Source organism: Vespa crabro, chromosome 1 (genome assembly GCF_910589235.1).
Source record: "Vespa crabro chromosome 1, iyVesCrab1.2, whole genome shotgun sequence".
NCBI classification, from domain to species: domain Eukaryota; kingdom Metazoa; phylum Arthropoda; class Insecta; order Hymenoptera; family Vespidae; genus Vespa; species Vespa crabro.
Window position 1 is genome coordinate 22,485,058 of NC_060955.1, and position 20,000 is coordinate 22,505,057.

At 33.5% G+C, this 20,000-nt stretch overlaps 1 protein-coding gene across 2 annotated transcripts in view; it reads right to left on the reverse strand.

Moving 5' to 3' along the window:
- Positions 1 to 109: 109 nt before the first annotated feature.
- Positions 110 to 20,000, reverse strand: part of LOC124423810 (probable serine/threonine-protein kinase DDB_G0282963) — a 46,139-nt gene continuing 26,248 nt past the window's right edge. Inside the window, exons 2-7 of one of the 2 annotated variants that reach the window (XM_046962032.1) lie at positions 12,380 to 13,882; positions 9,834 to 10,005; positions 5,324 to 5,385; positions 4,372 to 4,504; positions 3,967 to 4,078; positions 110 to 3,295 (exon numbers count right to left, since the gene is read on the reverse strand). In XM_046962032.1, the coding sequence (XP_046817988.1) occupies positions 3,194 to 3,295; positions 3,967 to 4,078; positions 4,372 to 4,504; positions 5,324 to 5,385; positions 9,834 to 10,005; positions 12,380 to 13,882 (2,084 nt within the window). In that variant the 3' untranslated portion in view covers positions 110 to 3,193. Of the gene's footprint in view, positions 3,296 to 3,966; positions 4,082 to 4,371; positions 4,505 to 5,323; positions 5,386 to 9,833; positions 10,006 to 12,379; positions 13,883 to 20,000 lie in introns of both variants that reach the window. The other variant, XM_046962023.1, reaches the window with a different exon arrangement.

Below are 20,000 nucleotides of genomic sequence, written 5' to 3' on the forward strand. Positions count from 1 at the left end.
ACTTGTGCTCTTTCTCTTTCGAATCGATTGATAAACAAATGTGAGGGTGAAAAAAAAACACCCCTAAGAGAAGGATGACAACATGGAAGGAGTAATGCAAGTTTGTTAGTAATAACGTGCCAAAAATAAAAAAAAAAAAAAAAAAAAAAACAAAAAAGACTGATCGTTTCATTTTCAAGATGTTTTTAGAGAGAAACATTGCATTGAGGTATCTAGAAAAAAAAAAGAAGATATTTTTATACGTATAAATTGTTTCATAATTTGTTTGATTGTTTTTTTTTTCCTTTTATATATATATATATATATATATATATATATATATAGGGAGAAGGAAGGGGACGGGGGACCAAAAGTATTCCTCGATGTGATTATTTTTTCTTTTCTTTTCTTTCTCTCTCTCTCTTTTTCTTTTTTTTTTTTTTTTTTTTTACAATCAATTACTACTCCTTTCGAAGGCTCTATTTTTTTTATCGTTATTATTGTCAGATTAGACGCGAAGAACAAGTTCCCTTCTAGATAGCTTGTGATTTTTATAATATTTTTCCCTCATTTTTTTTACGAAAGAAAAAGAAAAAAAGGAAATAAAAAAGAAAGAAAGAAAAACAGATATAAAAAAAAAAAAAAAATAGCCTCCAGGAGAAAAAGGTGTCTCTGAAAAAGGAGCAAATATCGATTTATTAAAGTCACCTCTGGGAACACTTTTTTTGGCCCAACCTAGGAACTTTTTGGGGCCCCACACTTTTCCTACCAATGTGTAATATGTAAATATGCATGTGTATATATGTGAATTAATTATTTTGGATATTAAACGGCTCTTTTTTTTTTTCCTTATCTTCTCTTTTCTTTTTTTTTCCTTTTTTTTTTGCTTTTTTTTCTATGTTTTTTTCTTTTTTTTTTTCTTTTTTTTCTTTTTTTTTTTTTTTGACGCGGATAAATCAAAACTATCGACGAAAGGCTTCGTTACTACTTCAGTCCTTTTCACCTTTTTCTTCTTTTCTTTTAAATTATATGCATATACACACACACACACACACACATGCACGCGCACACGCGTGCGAGCGCTCGCTACACACACACACACACACACACACACACATACTCACATATATGTATTTATATATGTATCGTGGACGGTGCGTAGGCAAAATCCTTAGAAAGTATAATTTACTATTTACATCATCTCAATGGTCCTTTTTTCGTGACCACATCCTCACGTCGCTAAGAAAATGAATACAAAAAAAAAAAATAAAAGAAAAAAGAAAAAAATAATAATAAAAAAAAAAAAAAAAACAGAACAAAAGATCAGAAGTGTGGAGATGGGAAAGAGTGAGAGAGAGAGAGAGAGAAAAGGAAAAATACAAAAAAAAAGAAAAAAAGAAACAAAAAAAGGAGAAGGAAAATGAATGCTAAACCAAGTATTTAGTATGGTTTACATTTACATGCTAAACAAAGTACTTTTTTTTTCTCTTCTACTGAAATCTAATTTTTCTTTTTTTTTTTTTTTTTTTTTTTTTGAAGCGCAGAACTAAATAATACGGTATTAATCAATGTACTTTAAGGTGGACCAAAAGTTACCGATAGATTTTAATAATCATATTCTTCTTTTTCGAGATCCTTTGGACTTTTAGAATTAAGGATTGTTAATTCAACAAGCCGAACGTATTAGTTTTACTGATCAGCAAAAGAAAAGAAAAGAAAAGAAAAGAAAAAAAAAAAAGAAAAAAGAAAAAATAAAATAAAAAATGTTTCGAAAATGAGTGTAATTTTTTTTATAAGAAAATCTAGGAATATCTTTAAGAATATATAACTTTAGGGCTATATAATAGACCCATAGAAAAATAGAATAATTTCTGTGAACTATGAATGTTCATGAAAGTTCGTCAAAGATTTTATTTATTTATAGATAGATATTAATTCCTCCCTTAAGGATCGGAAACTGAAAATATTTTTTTCTGAGAGAAAAAAAAAAAAAATATATATATCGACAGATTTACAAGATTTTCGTCGTTAATGTTCTAATAACAATAACAACAAACAACAAACGTGCATGTCCTGCGCTTATATTTTGTATTATATATTAAATTTGTTTGAGTAAAATGAGAAATTATTCCAAATAATTTAATCAACAACGTGTACGTGTGCGTATGTGTGTAATCTATATCTATATATATTAGTTATATCAACAAGAAAATGTGATCATTATTAAATCAGTATCTTGTTAAATTCGAAAATAGGGAGAGAACAATATAGAGGGAACAACTATTCTTTTGTTTTTTTTTTCTATATAGAAGTCTTGGGGGGAAAAAAAAGAAAAAAGAAAGAAAAAATAAAAATTAAAGGAAACAGAAAAAGAAGAAAAGTAGTAGAATAAACCCAAGCAAGAGAAAAGAACCAAAAAAAAGAAAAAAAAATAAAAAATAAAAAAAAAACATAAAAAAAATAAAAAGAAAAAAGAAGATCAAGAAAAAAAAAGCAAGCGATCGTGAAGAAGTCATGTTCACGTAGTTTAGCACCATATTCAGCCTAGCCGTTTCACGAAAATATAAATATTAGAAATACGTTGGAACAAATATTATCAAGTATATCTTTTTAATGAAAGAAATACTCTTTTCTCTTCCTCTCTTTGTTTTCTATTATTTTTTTTTTCATATATATATATATATATAAATATATATATATATGTATATGTGTGTGTGTATATATATATATATATATAATTTTTTTTTCCTTCCTATCCTTTGTTCGAACGTATTTCACATGGTATATTAAGGAAAAAATGTTTTTGTTCTTCGGCATTGTGTTAAATATTTCGATCATTTCAGGGCCGTATATCTTCGTGAAATGAAAGGAACGATGCAAAACGTACAAGTACAGATGTAATTCTAGAAAAATTAGCAAGCTTGGACGATGACGATGATGATGATGATGATGATGATGATGATGATGACGACGATAATGATGATAACGATAACGATGATAATGATGATGATGACGATGATGATTTTTTTTTGGACGATTCTATTATTCGCTTTCGTCGAGCTTCGTAGTTCGGACGGCGACAACAACAACAACGATTGATAATAATGTCGGAAGATAGATATTTCTGTTGGCGATCGACGTATCGGCAATAATTGATCTTCCACGATTTATCATCGTAGATCTTCTTCTTTTGCCGACACGAGTTTGATCTTGGCTATTGGCTCGAACGTTTGCTCTCGCTTATAGATGCCATTCTCATAGATTCCATTGTTTCTACTCGGTTCCATCCTGGCATTCTTGTTTGCTCTATTGTTGCCTAAACAAATTTTTTATTTATATATTTATTTATATTCATTTAATTATTTATTATACCTTTACAAAGGCATTTAATTAATATGTATTATTAAGATCAGATAGAAGAACGACGACACTCATTTGTATATACATTTTTAGATTTAAAAATATTTCTTTCTTTTTCGTTTGTTTGTAATATTTCTTAATATTGTTAGATCAATCAAAGTTACACGCAAATTATTTATACAAAAAGAAAAAAAAATAATAATATATATAAACATTTATTAATTTCAATTAATCGTAAAACATCGGATTTTGTTCGATATAAAATAATAATATTCTTCTAGTATTTAAAAAAAAAAAAAAAAAGAAAAAAAAAAGAAGTTTTGAATTTTACAATATATTTTAATAAAATTATAATAATAAATCCTTCTTTATCTTCCTTTCTCTTTTTTTCTTTTCAAATGAAATATAATTAATATCACTACAAATTCGATTTAGAAAATATAATGGCAATAATATAATAATTTATTAATATAAATGGTGTATACATTGTTTTTTTTTGTAGAAAAAAAAAAAAAAAAAAAAAAAACAAAATAGAAAAGAAAAAATAGTGAACGTTAAAAAATGCTATATAAATTTGTATTGAAAGATGATATTGAAGGGTAATTAAATGAAATTTGTAATGTTTACCGAGCTGTTGGGAGGATTCTTGGCCATGTAGATCATAAGGGAGCGGCTGCGGTTGCTAAACGGCCTCAGCTCCGGATCTCGACCGGGTCCATCCACCGTGTCGAAGCAGTTACTGCTGGTGGCATAGAAAGAAATAACGAGAAACGTTAAAGGATTTACGGCGATGTGCTTCGACAAAGATTGGATAGATGTATAAATACCTCTTCAAGATTTTTCAAACAATGACAACAATCATAAACAACAATCAATAACAATAACAACAACAATAACAACAACTACTACTACTACCATTATTACTATTAACTATTAACTATTCTACTACTACTACTACTACTACTACTACTACTACTACTACTACTACGACTACTATTATTAATTACTATTACCTTACTATGTATATCTTACCTTGTTCGCAATTCCTTTTGTTTTCTTTTACAATGTATATAAGCTGCTATGCAAATGATAACGACGAGAAACACTGCTATCGTCGCACCACCGGCAATACTTGCGGTCTCCAACATTACCCGTTGACGAGAAGCTGCAATTTATCAATAATTTTGTTTGTTTTCTTTTGTTTAATTATTTTATTTGTTTATTATTATTTTTTTTATTTCTTTTTTTTTTTTTTTTGTATCAATTTTAATCCATGCAAATTTTGTTGCTCTTTTGTTTTCTTCTTTCTTTTGTTTTTTTTTCCTTTTTTTTCTTTTCGGTGAATTTTTTTCTTCAATAAAGAAATAATGATCGGGGAGAGAAAAATGGCGACAAACGTGAAGAACAGAGAGTTCTTAAGGATGTTTTAAAAAAAATCGATTACTCTATTATTCTCGTGAGTTCTTTTAGACGATAATTTCTTTTTCTTTTTTTCTTTGATCTTTTCTCTCTCTCTTTCTTTTACTTTTTATTTTTTATTTTTTAGATCGTCAAACTAGAAACTCATAAGAACTTTCGAAACTCACCCTATATAACTAGACTGATGATGTTATAATTGATCCTATTTTTTTTTAGGATTGTATATATATATATATATATATATATATATATATATATACACATACATATTTATATTATAACTCTTATAAAGGTGATTGTCATTATGCGGGGTGATTTTTTTTTTATTGTTTGATCATGAAAATTTTTCGTCTTAAGTTTATTTAAATAAATTAATTAATTGTAATCTCATGAGAATTTTTATTCAGACAATATCATAATAGAGAGAGATAGATCAGTTCTCATAGCAGTACTTTGTCATAAACTTTAACTCAAGACGATAATATTTGATGATAGTTTTTAATGATTAAGATCTGTTAAGTGTCTGTGTGTGAGAGAAAGGGAGAAAATAAAATAATTTACTTACGTAAATAGGAACCATCCAAGTCTTTGAACTCGCATCTCTGTCCGATATAGCCATTAGCGCATCTATAAAACAAAAGAAAAAAAAAACAATTTAAGAAAAACAAGTAACGAATAAATGAATTAAAATGAATTCGTATGAACGAATGAGAGGAAAGTATGTATGAAATATTAACGGTATATGTTTCTCGATAAAATATAATAGAAAGATGAGAGGAACCCGTTAAATATCATTGTTTTTCTCATCAAGTATAAAATTGAGAGAAAGAGAGAGAGAGAGAGAGAGAGAGAGAGAGAGAGAGAGAGAGAGAGAGAGAGAGAGAGAGAGAGAGAGAGAGAGAGAGAGAGAGAGAGAGAGAGATAAAATTAATCTCTCCTGAAAGTCTTCATTTAATTAACAACACTGAATACTTATACGAATTGTAAAGAACAACAGTAAGCGCCGCTTATTTGTAATATCGGTTTACGGAAAAAAAGGAAAAAAAGAAAAAAGACAAGAAAAAAAAAATAATAAAAACCCAGACGAGGGTAATTAAAGGCGGTTAATTAAAAGGATTCTCACAATAGGTGGATTTTAACGAGCAAGAGTATCTTTCTTCTTCTTCTTTTCTCTTTTCTTCCTTTTTATTTTATTTTATTTTGTCTTTTTCCTTTTCTTTTTTTCTTTTTATTTTAATTTAATTTAACCTTCGTTTCCTCCTTGGGGCGTTTCGCGAATAATTAACAGAGTTAAGTACAGAATGAGAGAGAGAGAGAGAGAGAGAGAGAGAGAGAGAGAGAGAGAGTTCATGTCCGTTCGCTATTCCGGGTTCCTTCACTTCCTCGATCAGATTTCGACGCTCGATCGCCTTCGCAGAGACTGTATTCCTCAAGTAGAGCGGCAAGAACAAAGAGGGAAAGAGATAACGAAAAAAAAGAGAAAGAAAGAAAGAGAGAGAGAGAGAGAGAGAAAGAGGTAGACAGAAAAAGAAAGACAGATAGAGATAGACAGAAAAAGAGTGAAATAAAAAAGAAAAAGAGAGAGAGAGAGAGAATGATAAAAAGACAGTCAGACAGACGGACAGACAGAAAAAGAGACAGAGATAGATAGATAGAGATAGACAGACAAATAGTAAGATAAAAACAAAAAGAATAATGAAAAGAAAAATAGACGGACGGACGGACAGACAGACAGACTGATTAAAAGGAAAGAGAAAGAGAGAAAAAAATAGGCAGACGGACAGAAAAGAGAGAGAGAGAGAGAGAGAGAGAGAGAAAATATAGAGAGACGGACAGACAGAGAAAGGGAGAGAAAGAGAGAGAGAGAGAGAGAAAAAATGGGAGATGTACTGTTGGTCGAAGTAAAAAAAAGAAAAAAATAAAAAAGAAGAAGAAAAAATACAAAAAAAAAAGAAAAAAGGAAAGAAAAAAGAAAAATAAAAAAGAAGAAAAGAGAAGAAAGGCAAAGTGTAAGAATCTTTCTTTGGCGAGCATTGATGTCACCGAAAAAATATTTCGTATCCGAGTATCCCGCCAAGAATCCGTGCGATCCGTGTGTTTCCTTCGATTTTCTTTCGACACGTTTAACACGTCAGGGTGGTAAGTGTCGAAAAGGGGAGAAGGTTAAAACGTGAGTAACCGACTGAGTAACAGAGAGAAAGACAGAGAGAGAGAGAGAGAGAGAGAGATACACATAGAGAGATAGAGAAAAGATCGTACGGATTTACGTGGACACATTAGACACGCAGAGACTACTCTACTCCCGAAGGAATTTTTGGAGTTTCGTGCCAACGAGAAGGCAGCAAGGATTAGAGAGGTTTCGCGGTCTCTTTTTCTCACTCTCTCACTCTCTCACTCTCTTTAACTTTTTTCTCTCTTCTCGTACAATCAGGGTCTCTCTATATACCATCCCTATTACTATTACTACTGCTGCTACTACTGCTACTATTATTGTTACTACGTTAATAACAATAGTCTCTGTCGTCTCATAGAATTTTCAAAAAGAGACACCGACGAATATCTTTCTCTCTCTCTCTCTCTCTCTCTCTCTCTCTCTCTCTCTCTCTCTCACACACACACACACACACACACACACACACATACACACACGCGCGCACGGCTAACAAGTACAAAATTGTTATACCCACAGTTCGAGAGACTCTGTTCATGCCACTACCAAGAATGACAGAGAGAGAGAAAATCTTCGAAATAAAAACATTTTTCCTTGTACATTTTTCTGCATCTCCTCCCTTTTTACCCTTACCCATACCTTCACCTTCTCATCACTATGTTCTGTTCCATCACATATATACATATATATATATATATATAAATATATATACTTTTCTGACTTTTTTCTTTTTTCTCGTTTTGAATTCGGAGAAAAGGAACAGAAGAGGTCTTCTTCTTCCTCATTCGTAAAACGCAAATTCGAATCGAGACATTTTTTTGTTCCTATCGAGAATTTAAATTCAATATATTGAATTTGAGAGATTTTAAATTATAAAATAAAAATACACACACATACAAAATTTAATTCAAAATAATATAATGTTGTAAATTTTAAGATGGATTATGTGTGTATATGTGGATGTATATGTAATTTAAATTTCGATTTATATATATATATATATATACATATATCAAAAAGAAACGGAATAAAGTTTTCGTACGGTATTTTGTTCACCGAAGAGGAGAGAGAGAGAGAGAGAGAGAGAGAGAGAGAGAGAGGGAGAGAGAGAGGGAGGGAGGGAGGGAGGGAACTTTTTATTTCCCACGGTGTTTGCTTTGTCGACCGAGTTCTGATCTCTCTCTCTCTATCTCTATCTCTCTCTTTCTCTTTTCCTTCATTGGCGTAGCCTTTACTTGTGTGATTCAGAGGAAACAAATAAGTTAATTCGAGTCTATTCCTATGTCTCTCTATGTATTTTTCATTTTGCTTTGAAAGAACTATATTCATATGTATATATGTATATATATATATATATATACACATACAAACACATACTATACACATATGTAGCAGTTAGATATATATATATATAATCACATATACGAAGTACTAGTTATATGGTACACCTACTTAAACTTGCCTACTTGCCTCCGCGCGTTTTGCTATTTTTTTCCTTTCCTCCTTTTTCTTTTTATCCTTTTATTTTTTTATTTCTTTTTCTTCTCTCTTTCTCTCTCTCTCTCTGTCTGTGTCTCTCTCTTTCTCTCTATATATGTCGAGTCTCATGTCGCAATAGATCCCGAACTAGGTACTTACTGACGCAATCGAACGAATGCGTTTATCACTACTTTATAGATCACATCGATCGATTCTAGACATATGTACGTACATACATACATACATATACATACATACATAGCATAGATACATACACACTCATGATAGCATTTATAGTTTTGGAGGACCTAGGTGCAATGACATCGTTACGAGAGAGAAAGAGAGGCCATAAAAGAACAAGTGCGTTTCTATTTTAGGTAATCGAATTCTTGCGCATTTTTTTTCTCTTTTTTCTTTTGCATTTATTTATTTATTTCTTTATTAATTTTTCTTTTAATTTTGTTTTTTTTATTTCAGTAAATATAACGTTGTTTTTTTACATTTTTGTTGGATGAGATTAAGATTTGTAAAACGTGGCCCCACATAGAAAATGAGGGCTCCGGCTAATACGTCTTATGGTAAATGCGATACTGTGTTAAACACTATATTTCTCTCTCTCTCTCTCTCTCTCTCTCTCTCTCTCTCTCTCTCTCTCTCTCTCTCTCTCTCTACGAACTCTTTTAATGGATAATAGTATAATAGTATAGTTCGTGCTCTCTATAACGGGAAAACTAGTCGATCGTGGCCAGGGTCGTTTGGTACTTCGATCGAGATGACGCACGGATTATGTGAAATCGGAAGTTACATGAAATATATCTACATATATATTTTCTTTTTTATATATATTTTTTTCAAACAACATTTTATATATATATATATATATACACACGCACACACACTATTAAGTTCACGAGAGATTGATATTTCCTAAGACGTCATCTCGTGATTTTTATGATACTTTATAAATCTTGATAACATTAAATGAAGTTTTTATTTTTTTTTTTTTTTTTTTTTTTTTTTTTCATATTTTTTCTTCTTTTTTTTTCTCTCTCTTTATATATATGAGTTTCAATAAGAAGAAATATATATACGTATGTGTTTCTAGGTGATTTTAATGATTAATTAAATTTTTTAGGCCAATTCTTTTTCACAATTGCAAAGATAAAATGTTGGATGCTTAAAAGGATTCTCGAAAGAGAGAGAGAGAGAGAGAGAGAGAGAGTTTTTTAATTTTTAAAAATCATCCAGAAAAAGCTTTTGTCTCGTTATTTGACTTGAGAATCTTCCCTGTTTCTTTTTAACTTAATGAGAAATGATCGATTAAAAAAAAAAAAAAAAAAAAAAAAAAAAAAAAAAAAAAAAAAAAAAAAAAAAAAAAAAAAAAAGAGGAAAACAAAATGGAAAGAAAAATCATTGATATACTTACAAGCAATTGTAGAGGAGGGAATCGACGATTTTGACGGTAAAACACGTGGCACCATTCAGGCAGTACCACTCCGCATAATCCGGAGGACACGTATACATGTGGAATGTGATATTTGGCCGAGGTGTCGGCGTTGGTGGTCGTGGCTTTGGCGTTGACCGCGACGAACAGGCATCTGTTTTTAATATATGGTGTTGTGAGAGAAAATAAAACAAAACGAAACAAATCAAATCAATACGAAAAAAAAAAAAGAAAAAGGAAAAAGACAACAATTATTAGACAGAATAGAAAGAAATTGATATAAATAATAATATATATTTTTTATAAAATATTTTCCTTTCCTATATTCATTTATATAAAGAGAGAGAGAGAGAGAGAGAGAGAGAGAGAGAGAGAGAGAGAGAGAGGAATTAATTAAATAAATAAAAATTAATTAATAAGACAAACAAATAATTTCTATTTTGTATTACTCTCTTTTTTCGATTTATTTATTTATTTTTTTTTTCTTTTTGTATAAAAGATCGACGAATAAAAAGGAGAGAAAAAAGTTTAATCAGAATATAAAAAACAATTTTGTCTTTTTCTAATTGTTTTTTTTTCTTTTCTTCTTCTTTTTTTTCCTCCCCGTATCATCCCCAGGATGACGGATATCGAAATAAAAATTTTTTAATTGTACGCGAAGAAAGAAGGAAACAAACAAACAAACAAACAAACAAACAAATAAATAAATAAAAAAAAAAAAATAAAAAAAAGGAAAATAGACATATATATATATATATATATATATATATATATATATATATATATATATATATATATGAAAGTTATAACAGTGCATCGGATGCGATTAAGTCTTAACGCGAACTAATGGACGTATATCGTTTATCCCATTATTGAAGGATGGAGGGAGGATGGAGTGGAGGGTGGAGGAAGGGGGCGTGTGCTCTTAGGGAGTCGATTCGTCGAACGAGCCCTTTACAAACTTTTCACGGCTTCCAGGTTTATCGGGAGTACAATGGACCACAGCGCAGCAGCTTCAATATATCTTGAATATACCTTTTCTATCTCTCTCTTTCATTTTTCAAGCCCCCATCATCTCCATCTTTCCATCTACCATCTCTCTCGCTCTCGTGATCATCATCATATCATCTATCTCTCTTTCTCTCCCACCATTTTACTTGATCTTATAAAATACGGCACACGTGCTCGTAAATTTCTACGTGTGCGTACGACGCGCACACGCATAAGCGCGTACATGTAATATAAAAAGACGAAGGAGGAAGAAGAGAAGGTAGAATTGGAGATGGGGGATGTGGTGGGATAGAATAGGGTGGTTATGGGATGGGTTGAGGTGGGGATGTAAGAGAGGTGAATTCCCCCTTCCTCGTACAACAGAACAACAACAGCGCGTTCTCGGCAGAGAGAAAACTGCTGCACCCTGCATCTGCCCCCAAAAGTTAAAATATATCGAACGCTTCGCGCGACGGCTCTATCTGTCACCTGTTGCAATTTTTACAATCTGCCGTTTGGCGTGCGTGACCCGACGAAAAAAAAAAAAAAAGAAATAAAGGAAGAGAAAAGAGTAATAATAATAATAATAATAATAATAATAATAATAATAATAATAATAATAATAATAATAATAATAATAATAATAATAATAATAATAATAACAACAACAACAACAACAACAACAACAACAACAACAACAACAACAACAACAACAACAACGATGATGATGATGATGATGATGATGTTGACGATGATAATGATGATTAAGAGAAAAAATTAAAAATAAAAAAGAAAGTAGAAAATTAAGAGCTCTGACTTCTTCCCCTTTCTCTCTCTCTTTTTTTTTTTTCTTTTGATAGTGGAAAAACACAAGAAATAATATCTCCAATCGCACGCGTGCCTGGGTAATTTTTTTGTCCCTTTTTTTTTTTCTTCTTTTTAATGTACGTGTATTTTTTTCTTTTTTTCTTTTCATTTTTATCTCTCTCATTTCATTTTTGGTACCTCCCAGTTCAGCGCAGCAACGCGCGTCACCTGTCACACGCAACACCACTCACGACGCGTAAGCGTAAACGTTCAATTCGTCGCGTGCATCAAGAAATTGTTATTAGCTAAAGGGGGGTCTCGTTCTTGCGGGGTGATCATTAAAGAGTTTGTGACCGTGCGAAAAGGAACGGTGTTTCGAGTTGATTTTTTCTTCCATCCTTTCTTTCTTTCTTTTTAATCTTGCACGCGTCCGGACGATCAAATTATTATTATTTTTTCTTTTTTTTCTTTTTTTTTTTTTAATTATTCCAACATTTTCATCGAATTCATTTCTAATTGAAATTTTGATAACTACGCTTAATCATATACGTCGCTGGATGTAGATCTGTTGTACGTATATAGTATAAAAAAAAATATATATATATATATATATATATATTTTTAATATTACATATATATATATAAGAATATAGAAAAAGAATATATATACACACAAATAAAAGAAAATAAAAAAGAAAAATGAAATTGGTTAATGTCATTACTTTACTAACCTGTGATACCGAATAGGGTGTAAGAGATGATGAGTAACGTAGCGAGGTATGGTGGAATCCTGCATCCTCTCGTCATGGCAGTGACACTCCTGGACGTGTTACTATCTTCAGGTCGAACGAGAGGGATGATAGGCGACGACGATGTGGTGGAGGAGGAAGAAGAAGAAGAGGTGGTGCCGGTGCTGGTGCTGTTGCCGGTGATGATAGTGGTTGCCATCGTCGTTGTCGTCGTTGTCGTCGTCGTTGTTGTCGTCGTCGTCATCGTCGTCGAGGAGGAGGAGGAGGAGGAGGAGGAGGAGGAGGAGGAGGAAGAAGAGGAGGAGGAGGAAGAGGAGGAGGAGGAAGAAGGAGAGACAACATTTTCTCGCCTTCGTTCCTTCCGAAGACGTTGTTGTAAATCGTCGAGATGATGATGATGATGATAATGATGATGATGATGATGATGTGGATTTGGTTGCTGTTGTTGTTGTTGTTGTTCCTGGTGCTGTAGATGATACTCTTGATGACGTTGATAACGATGACGATGACGATGATGATGATAATGATGATGATGATGATGATGATGTCGGTGATGAGGACGATGATGGTGTTGACAATGGTGTTGACGATTAAGATAATGACGTTGATGTTGATGTTCAAGCTGATGGCAATAGCTATAATGTAAATGGTGTTGACGATGTAGGTAACGTAGGTCCGCTATGTCCCAAGACGACGTTTCCTCTAATTCACGAGAATTGGATAACAACGATTCCTGAGAATCATTCTCTTCTAAATGACTATAATCCTCGATCATTTTCTCATCCATCATCGGCTTCGTGACATCGATGTTCCTACGTTGATGACAACAACGAAGATGATCCTGTTGTTGTGGAAAGGAACGATGAAGAAGCGGATGATGCCTATAGTATTGTTGGTAACGATGATTATTGTTGTTGTCATCCATGATGACTGTGCTGGTGGTAGTAGTGTTATTGTTGTTGCTGTTATTATTGTTGCTACTTCCACTACTGCTGCTAGTGGTACTGCCGGTGCCGACGGTGGTGCTGTCGCAACAACAGAGTTCCTCATCCGCCAGCGGCGAACTAACTTCTTCGATTATCCCGTTTTCTCCTCCTATCATCTGGCATCCCACGTTGGCCATAAGGGTACCTCCAATCGTGCCGTTGCCTCCAGCCGGTACCACCCCTGCCTTCGTTCCTAATGTCGTCATCGTTGTTGTTGTCGTCGTCGTCGTCGTCGTCGTCGTTGTCATCGTCGTCATCATCGTCGTCGTCGTCGTGGTCGTCGTTGCCGCCGTTGCCGCCGTTGCCATCACCATCGTCGTCGTCGTCGTCGTCGTCGTCGGACCAGCCGTCGCCGTCGTCGCCGTCGTTGCTGTTGATGATGCTGCTGCTGCTGCTGCTGCTGCCACTACCGCTGCCGTCGTAGCAGCTTTTTCTGTTTCCTCGACAGCACGAGCCGTTCCACCTGGCCCAGAACTCCGGCGCACGTGTCGCCGCCTCCCTGTAACCAAATATCCAACAGGCCGCACGTTTACAGTGTGTTTTATCTCGGCCATAGGTCTCCACGATCTATCCCACCAACAAGGGGCCACCAACTCGAGTCTGTTCCTCGAGTATGTCCCTCTTATCCCACTTCTTGCGCACGCGCGCGCGCACACCTATACGCTTTCTCTCTCTTACAATCTTTCTATCTGTATCTCTCTCTTGTATACACACACATACATACACGCGCTCTTTCTCATTCTTCTTCTCTCTTGTTCCCTCTCTTGATATCGATATCAATATCCATACTACCACCGTATCACGTGGGTGAAAACGTTTTAACGTGTTCTTCTCTTACAATCGTACGACTTGTAAATATTTATAAGATAATATGGAAAAGCGCGAATGCTCTTTCTCGTACGGCAAAGGTACGGTTTTGTGTGCCCACTTAGGGGGCTTTGTTGTTTGCATTGAAAACATTTACCATGAAAGAAAGCTGTTTTCACAGTGGCATCCTTCCTTCCTTCCTTCCTTTCCTTCTAACCATCTGCTTCTAACCACCCTCGGGGTACCCAGTCCCCCATCACACCCCCGCGTCCCGTCCCGTCCCGTTGTTGCCTGTCCCTTTTGCATTCTCCTAGATAATTCTCCCCCGCCTCCTTCTAGTTATTCGTAAGCTTTGCACAAGCCGGTTTGTGTAAAGTTTATCGAATTATGGATTCCCTAAAGCGTGCGCCGTTATTGACTTAACTCCGTGCCATATCAGACTGAGAGTAGGTCCTCGAAGGAATATAAAGGATCATTATACGTATGTCCGACGCTTGTGCTCCTCTACAAAACTTTTCTACAGCTTTATAACGCAATGTGTGCCTGGTTGGTGATGTTGGTGGTGGTATTTTCTGTGTAGTCAGGGAAAAAAAAAGAAAATGGGCGGCTGCCTTCTTCTCTTGTGTTAACACCAAGGAGGAGGAGATTCACGCATGACACATACACACACGAACAGGACCGAGAAAGAGAGAGAGAGAAAGAAAGAACTTTCACGTGTGCTAGCTTTAGAGAAAAACTTTGTGTGTCTCTATTATTAAAGAAGAAAAAATTGAAAATAAAAGAAAAATAATAATAATAATAATAATAATAATAATAATAAAATAAAAAAAGAATAAAAAAAGGAGAACAGAAAGAAAGAAAAGAAAAAAAAGAACATGAAATATTTGTATGGATAACATAGATAGATAAGTATGAATATTATAATAGATTTATATATATATATTTGCGTTTTAATGACGATGAGGATGAAGAAAAGGAAGATGTAGAAATAAACGTGAAAGATGGAAGAAGGAAGTAGTTGGATTATAACGTAGACGGAAGTTAAGATAGATATATGAAGACTTGCAATTAGAAAATAACCTAAATTTAAAGGATGAGACCTCGGTGATAAGCGAGACCTCTCTATCTTTTTCTCTTTCTGTTGCTTTAGATCATTTTCGTTGGTTTTCGAGAGAGAGAGAGAGAGAGAGAGAGAGAGAGAGAGAGAGAGAGAGAGAGAGAGAGAAAGAGAATACAGACAGATAGATAGAGAAAGAGAGGCGAGAAGAACGAGGCATTTAACGTCTCTGTTGAGAAAAGGGAAATAGCCAATTATTGAGAGAACTGCATGTGGGCTGTGGACCGTACTTAAACTTACCGGCTGATGACCGCATTGTCTCTTTCTATCCCCCTCCCTCCCTCTCACTCTATCTTTCTCTCTCTCTCTCTCTCTCTCTCTCTCTCTCTCTCTCTCTCTCTCTCTCTCTCTCTCTCGTGTCTTGCTGTGTCACCTACTTATCGTTACCAACGAATACCCCTTCTCTCTCTCTTTCTTTCTCTATTTTTTCTGTCTCTTTCTAAGAACATTTATAGCAAGTACACCAGTACTCATAACTCGCAACTCATTTCTTCCCTCGCAATTTCTAAAAAGAACAATTTTATCCTTTTTTTTTTCTCTTTTCTTTTCTCAAGAACGATTTTCTTTTTTTTTTTCTTTTTTTTTTTTAAATCTACAAAAACATATCCGACTCGCAACCATTATCGATTGTATGCATTTTATTTTCTCTTATCTTTTTTTCTTTATTATGTTCATATCTTTACGTTGAATCGATGTTAAAATAAATCGTTCAAAAAAAAAAAAAGAAGAAAAAAAAAGAAGAAAAAAAAAGAAAAAAAAGAGAAAAAAAAAAAAAAAAAATAAAGAATAATCGTTAAAGAATAAGTACGTTATCTGCAATCTTTTAAAAAATGACATTAATGAGTTACATTAAAATGCACGATTTCTTTTCTTCTTCTTCTTCTTCTTTTTTATCATAATTAATTTATTACAATTGCGTCAGGGTTGCGTAATTACGAAGGTTGATATAAATTTGCAAGAGGAAATAAGGAAAAAATGAAAAGAAGGAGAGAAAAAAAAAAAAGAGAGAAGAAAAACAAAACTCTAACGTCTCCATAAATTTTAACCATTTGAAAGGTATGTAAAATCAATACGTAAAAAAAGAAAAAAAAAAGAAGAAAAAAAAGAAAAAGAAAAAAAAAAGAAAAAGAAAAAGAAAAAAAACATTTCTTTAGAAAGATTAAATATAAATTCAGGGTCATCAACGCGAAAGCTATTGAAGGATGATAATTAGAAGCGTTTAGAAACGTTAGTTGGTAGTTGAAAGAGTCGATAACGATTAGTTAAAAAAGCTGCTAAAAAGTCAAGTGCAAATAAGAGGCTAACATTAGACATTGGAGGAAGAATAAGGTGGTGGTGATGGTGGTGGTGGTGGTGGAGGCGATAGTGCGATCGAGCGAACACGAGAAGTGTCGCAATGCGCAACTGTGATATTTTCGTTGTCACACGTGAAACACGTGAAGATAATAAACGAGAAAACCTATTATTATTTTAAATACACATTAATACGTTTATAACGATATTCGATTTTAATAATAGGGCAATGAGAGAGAGAGAGAGAGAGAGAGAGAGAGAGAGAGAGAGAGAGAGAGAGAGAGAGAGAGAGAGAATCGTAACAAGAGGAGGATTGATTTAGGGAGGAAGAGATGGGTATGTATGTGTGTGTGTGTGTGGAGGGTGGTATGAAGAAGGGAAGGTATTAGGAGTTCAGGGGGTTGCTTCGACGACGAAGGGATCGAAGAGAAAGAAGAGAGAAACGATTTTTCCACGAGGGAATGTATATATTTCCTATATTCATCATGGTTGTCATACTCCCTTCCCTCTCCCTCCCTCTTCGTTAGATCTCCATCCGAAAGAGAGAGAAAAAGAGAGAGAGAGAGAGACGATGGACTGGTCTTCATGGACCAGCTGCAAGTCTCGTCGTCGTCTAAACACGGAAATACGTATAAGTCCGAATATGTTATGGGACGTTCCAAAAAAAGAAAAAAGAAAAAAAAAAAGAAAAAAGGAAAAAGAAAGGAAGAAAGAAAAAAAAAACTTCATCGCACGTCTGGTTCTCGAGCAGGAGGCCTTCTACAGGAGGAGAGAAGGAGAGGGGAGAGAGGAGAAAGAGTGAATGATGCAGACGGCGGCATGCAGGAGAGAAAGAGAGAGAGAGAGAGAGAGAGAGAGAGATCGTGTCTGGGCCAGTTTAAGGCCCCTTGAAAAATCGTCGTCGTCGTCGTCGTCGTCGTCGTCGTCGTCATCGTCTCCACCTATCCATCCCTTCCCTCCCTACCTCCCTTCTTCTCTCCCTAACGATCCACCCTATTTTTCGAAACGACCACCAGCTGAAACCTTCCTGAAGATATCTCCAACGTAGAGATCCTAGAGACGCGATTATTGTAAAGAAAAATAAAAAAAAAAATAAAAAAAATATAAACCGCGCAACCCCTACCCCCTTTTCCTTTTTTCGCGTTGAACTTTACGAGGGTCATATATAATTCGATGAAATCTTATATATATATATATCATTTGTATATATGATACATAAATTGTATATATATATATATATATATATATATATATATATATAATTATTATATATATATATATATTATATATATATATATATATATATATATATATAATTCTTCGTTCTTTAATTATATAAAATTTTCTTATATATAATATATAGATGTAGGTGTATATGTGTGAAATACCACATAAATATATATATATATATATATATATATATAAATTTTAGATAATTAAAAAATAAAAAATTCGTGCGTTCCGCGTAATACACATAACAACATACACATGTTACATCAAATTTACGCGCACCCATACACACACATATTAAAAATCGTTGATGTAACATATCTACATTGTTCTATTAAAATCATATATCTTGCTCATAATCAGGGAAAAAAGTGAAATTACGTCTCGTTGACTTGCTCAAGAGATCCTATTAAAAAGAAAAAAGAAAAAGAAAAGAAGAAGAAGAAGAAGAAGAAAGAAAAAAAATAGCAAGAAGCAAAAAAGAAAAGGGAAAAAAAAATAAGAAGAAGAAAAAGAAGAAAAAGAAAGATGAGGAGAAGAGTGGAGGGGGATGAGGGACGAGGAGCTTGGCTTGCAGCTGAGAATCCCATGAAAGGACATCGAAAAGGATCTTAAATGGTGGCACGCGCCCGGAAGTAGTACGTACGTGAAGAGAAGGAGGAAAAGGAGGAGGAGGAGGAGGAGGAAGAGGAGGAGGAGGAGGAGAAGGAGAAGGTAAGGATTTCGTAAAGGTCTGCCCTGCCTCATTCTACCCCTCACCCTAACCCATCATCCCATTCCCCACCCCCACCTGCCTCTACTCCCTTCATCACCCTCTTCTTTTTCTCTCCTGCAAGCATAAGAGAAGAAGAAGAGGCAGGCTCGTGTATATTTTCAAGATATCTCGATCTTGAACGTACGAACGTATCGAATCAACGAACGAACGTCGTCGTTGGCACGAGCCAGGCGTGTGCGGCGCACATATGCGCCGAAGAAGGCGCATATTCGTCTTTCCTTCTCCTTGCATAAACCTCCTCGCGAAGCCAGGGATCACACATGTTCCTGTTACGTCCATTCAGACGATCGCAGCTGCCGAACGAACGATGCGTATTTATATGAGAAATTTTCCGTCTCTCTTTCTCTCTAAACTCTCTCTTATTTCCTTTCTTTCTTTCTTTCTTTCTTTCTTTCTCTCTTATTACTCTCACATTTTTTTCATCTTTTTCTCCTTTCTTTGCTCCTTTTCCTTTTAATTAATCTTTTTATACGTATAAATATATACGCAATAATTTTATATATCTAATAGAAATTATTAATTGTCGATTAGAATCGAAAAGAAAAAAGAAAAAAAAAAGAAAGGAAAAAAAAGAAAGAGAGAGAAAATCAAAAAGAACTAACGTATTTTTCTTACTACCTTTTATCCGATCTAATAATAGAATTCATTTGATCGATTTAAAAATTTAATAATTAAAAATAAAGGTATATTTTCTCTTTTCTCTCGTTTAATATTTATTATTATTATTTTATACGTTAAATATGAATTATTAATTATTCGTCAAACATCGAAACGAGAGAAGATCTTTGAAGATCTTTTCTTTTTTCTTTTTTTTTTTTTCTTTTCTTTCTCTTTTTTAATTTTTGCGAATCTAACGAGATAAAGATCTTTATTCAATATATTAAATGTGAAATTATTAATTATATAACACATGAGAAAAGTATTCATGATAAATTCGTGATCGTTGTAAAGTTTATCTTTATGTGAAATATTATTTTATATTAAAACACTTTATATGAATTATTAATGGTAGAAATACAATTGGAAATATTCGAATGTAGAATTTTTACGATTAACTATCGATAGAAGATAGATCAAATCGAAAGTTTTCAATGTATAACACAATTCAATCTTCCTCTTTCCCTTTACCCTTTACCTTATCCCAATCCCCCTGGACTCTCTCTTATATCACTTGAAATATTTTTAATCGTCGATCTTTCGGAGATTAAATGAGCTAAGAACTGTTTCATCTTTTGCCTTAACTTTTTTTTTTTTTATATATATATATGATGGGATATATTTTAACTCATCACGAAAAGTCGAAATTATTCATAATCAATTACTACAGTTTAATAATTTTATTTACAAATAAATTTTTTCATTTTAAAATAAAATATTAAAAATAATAATTATTAT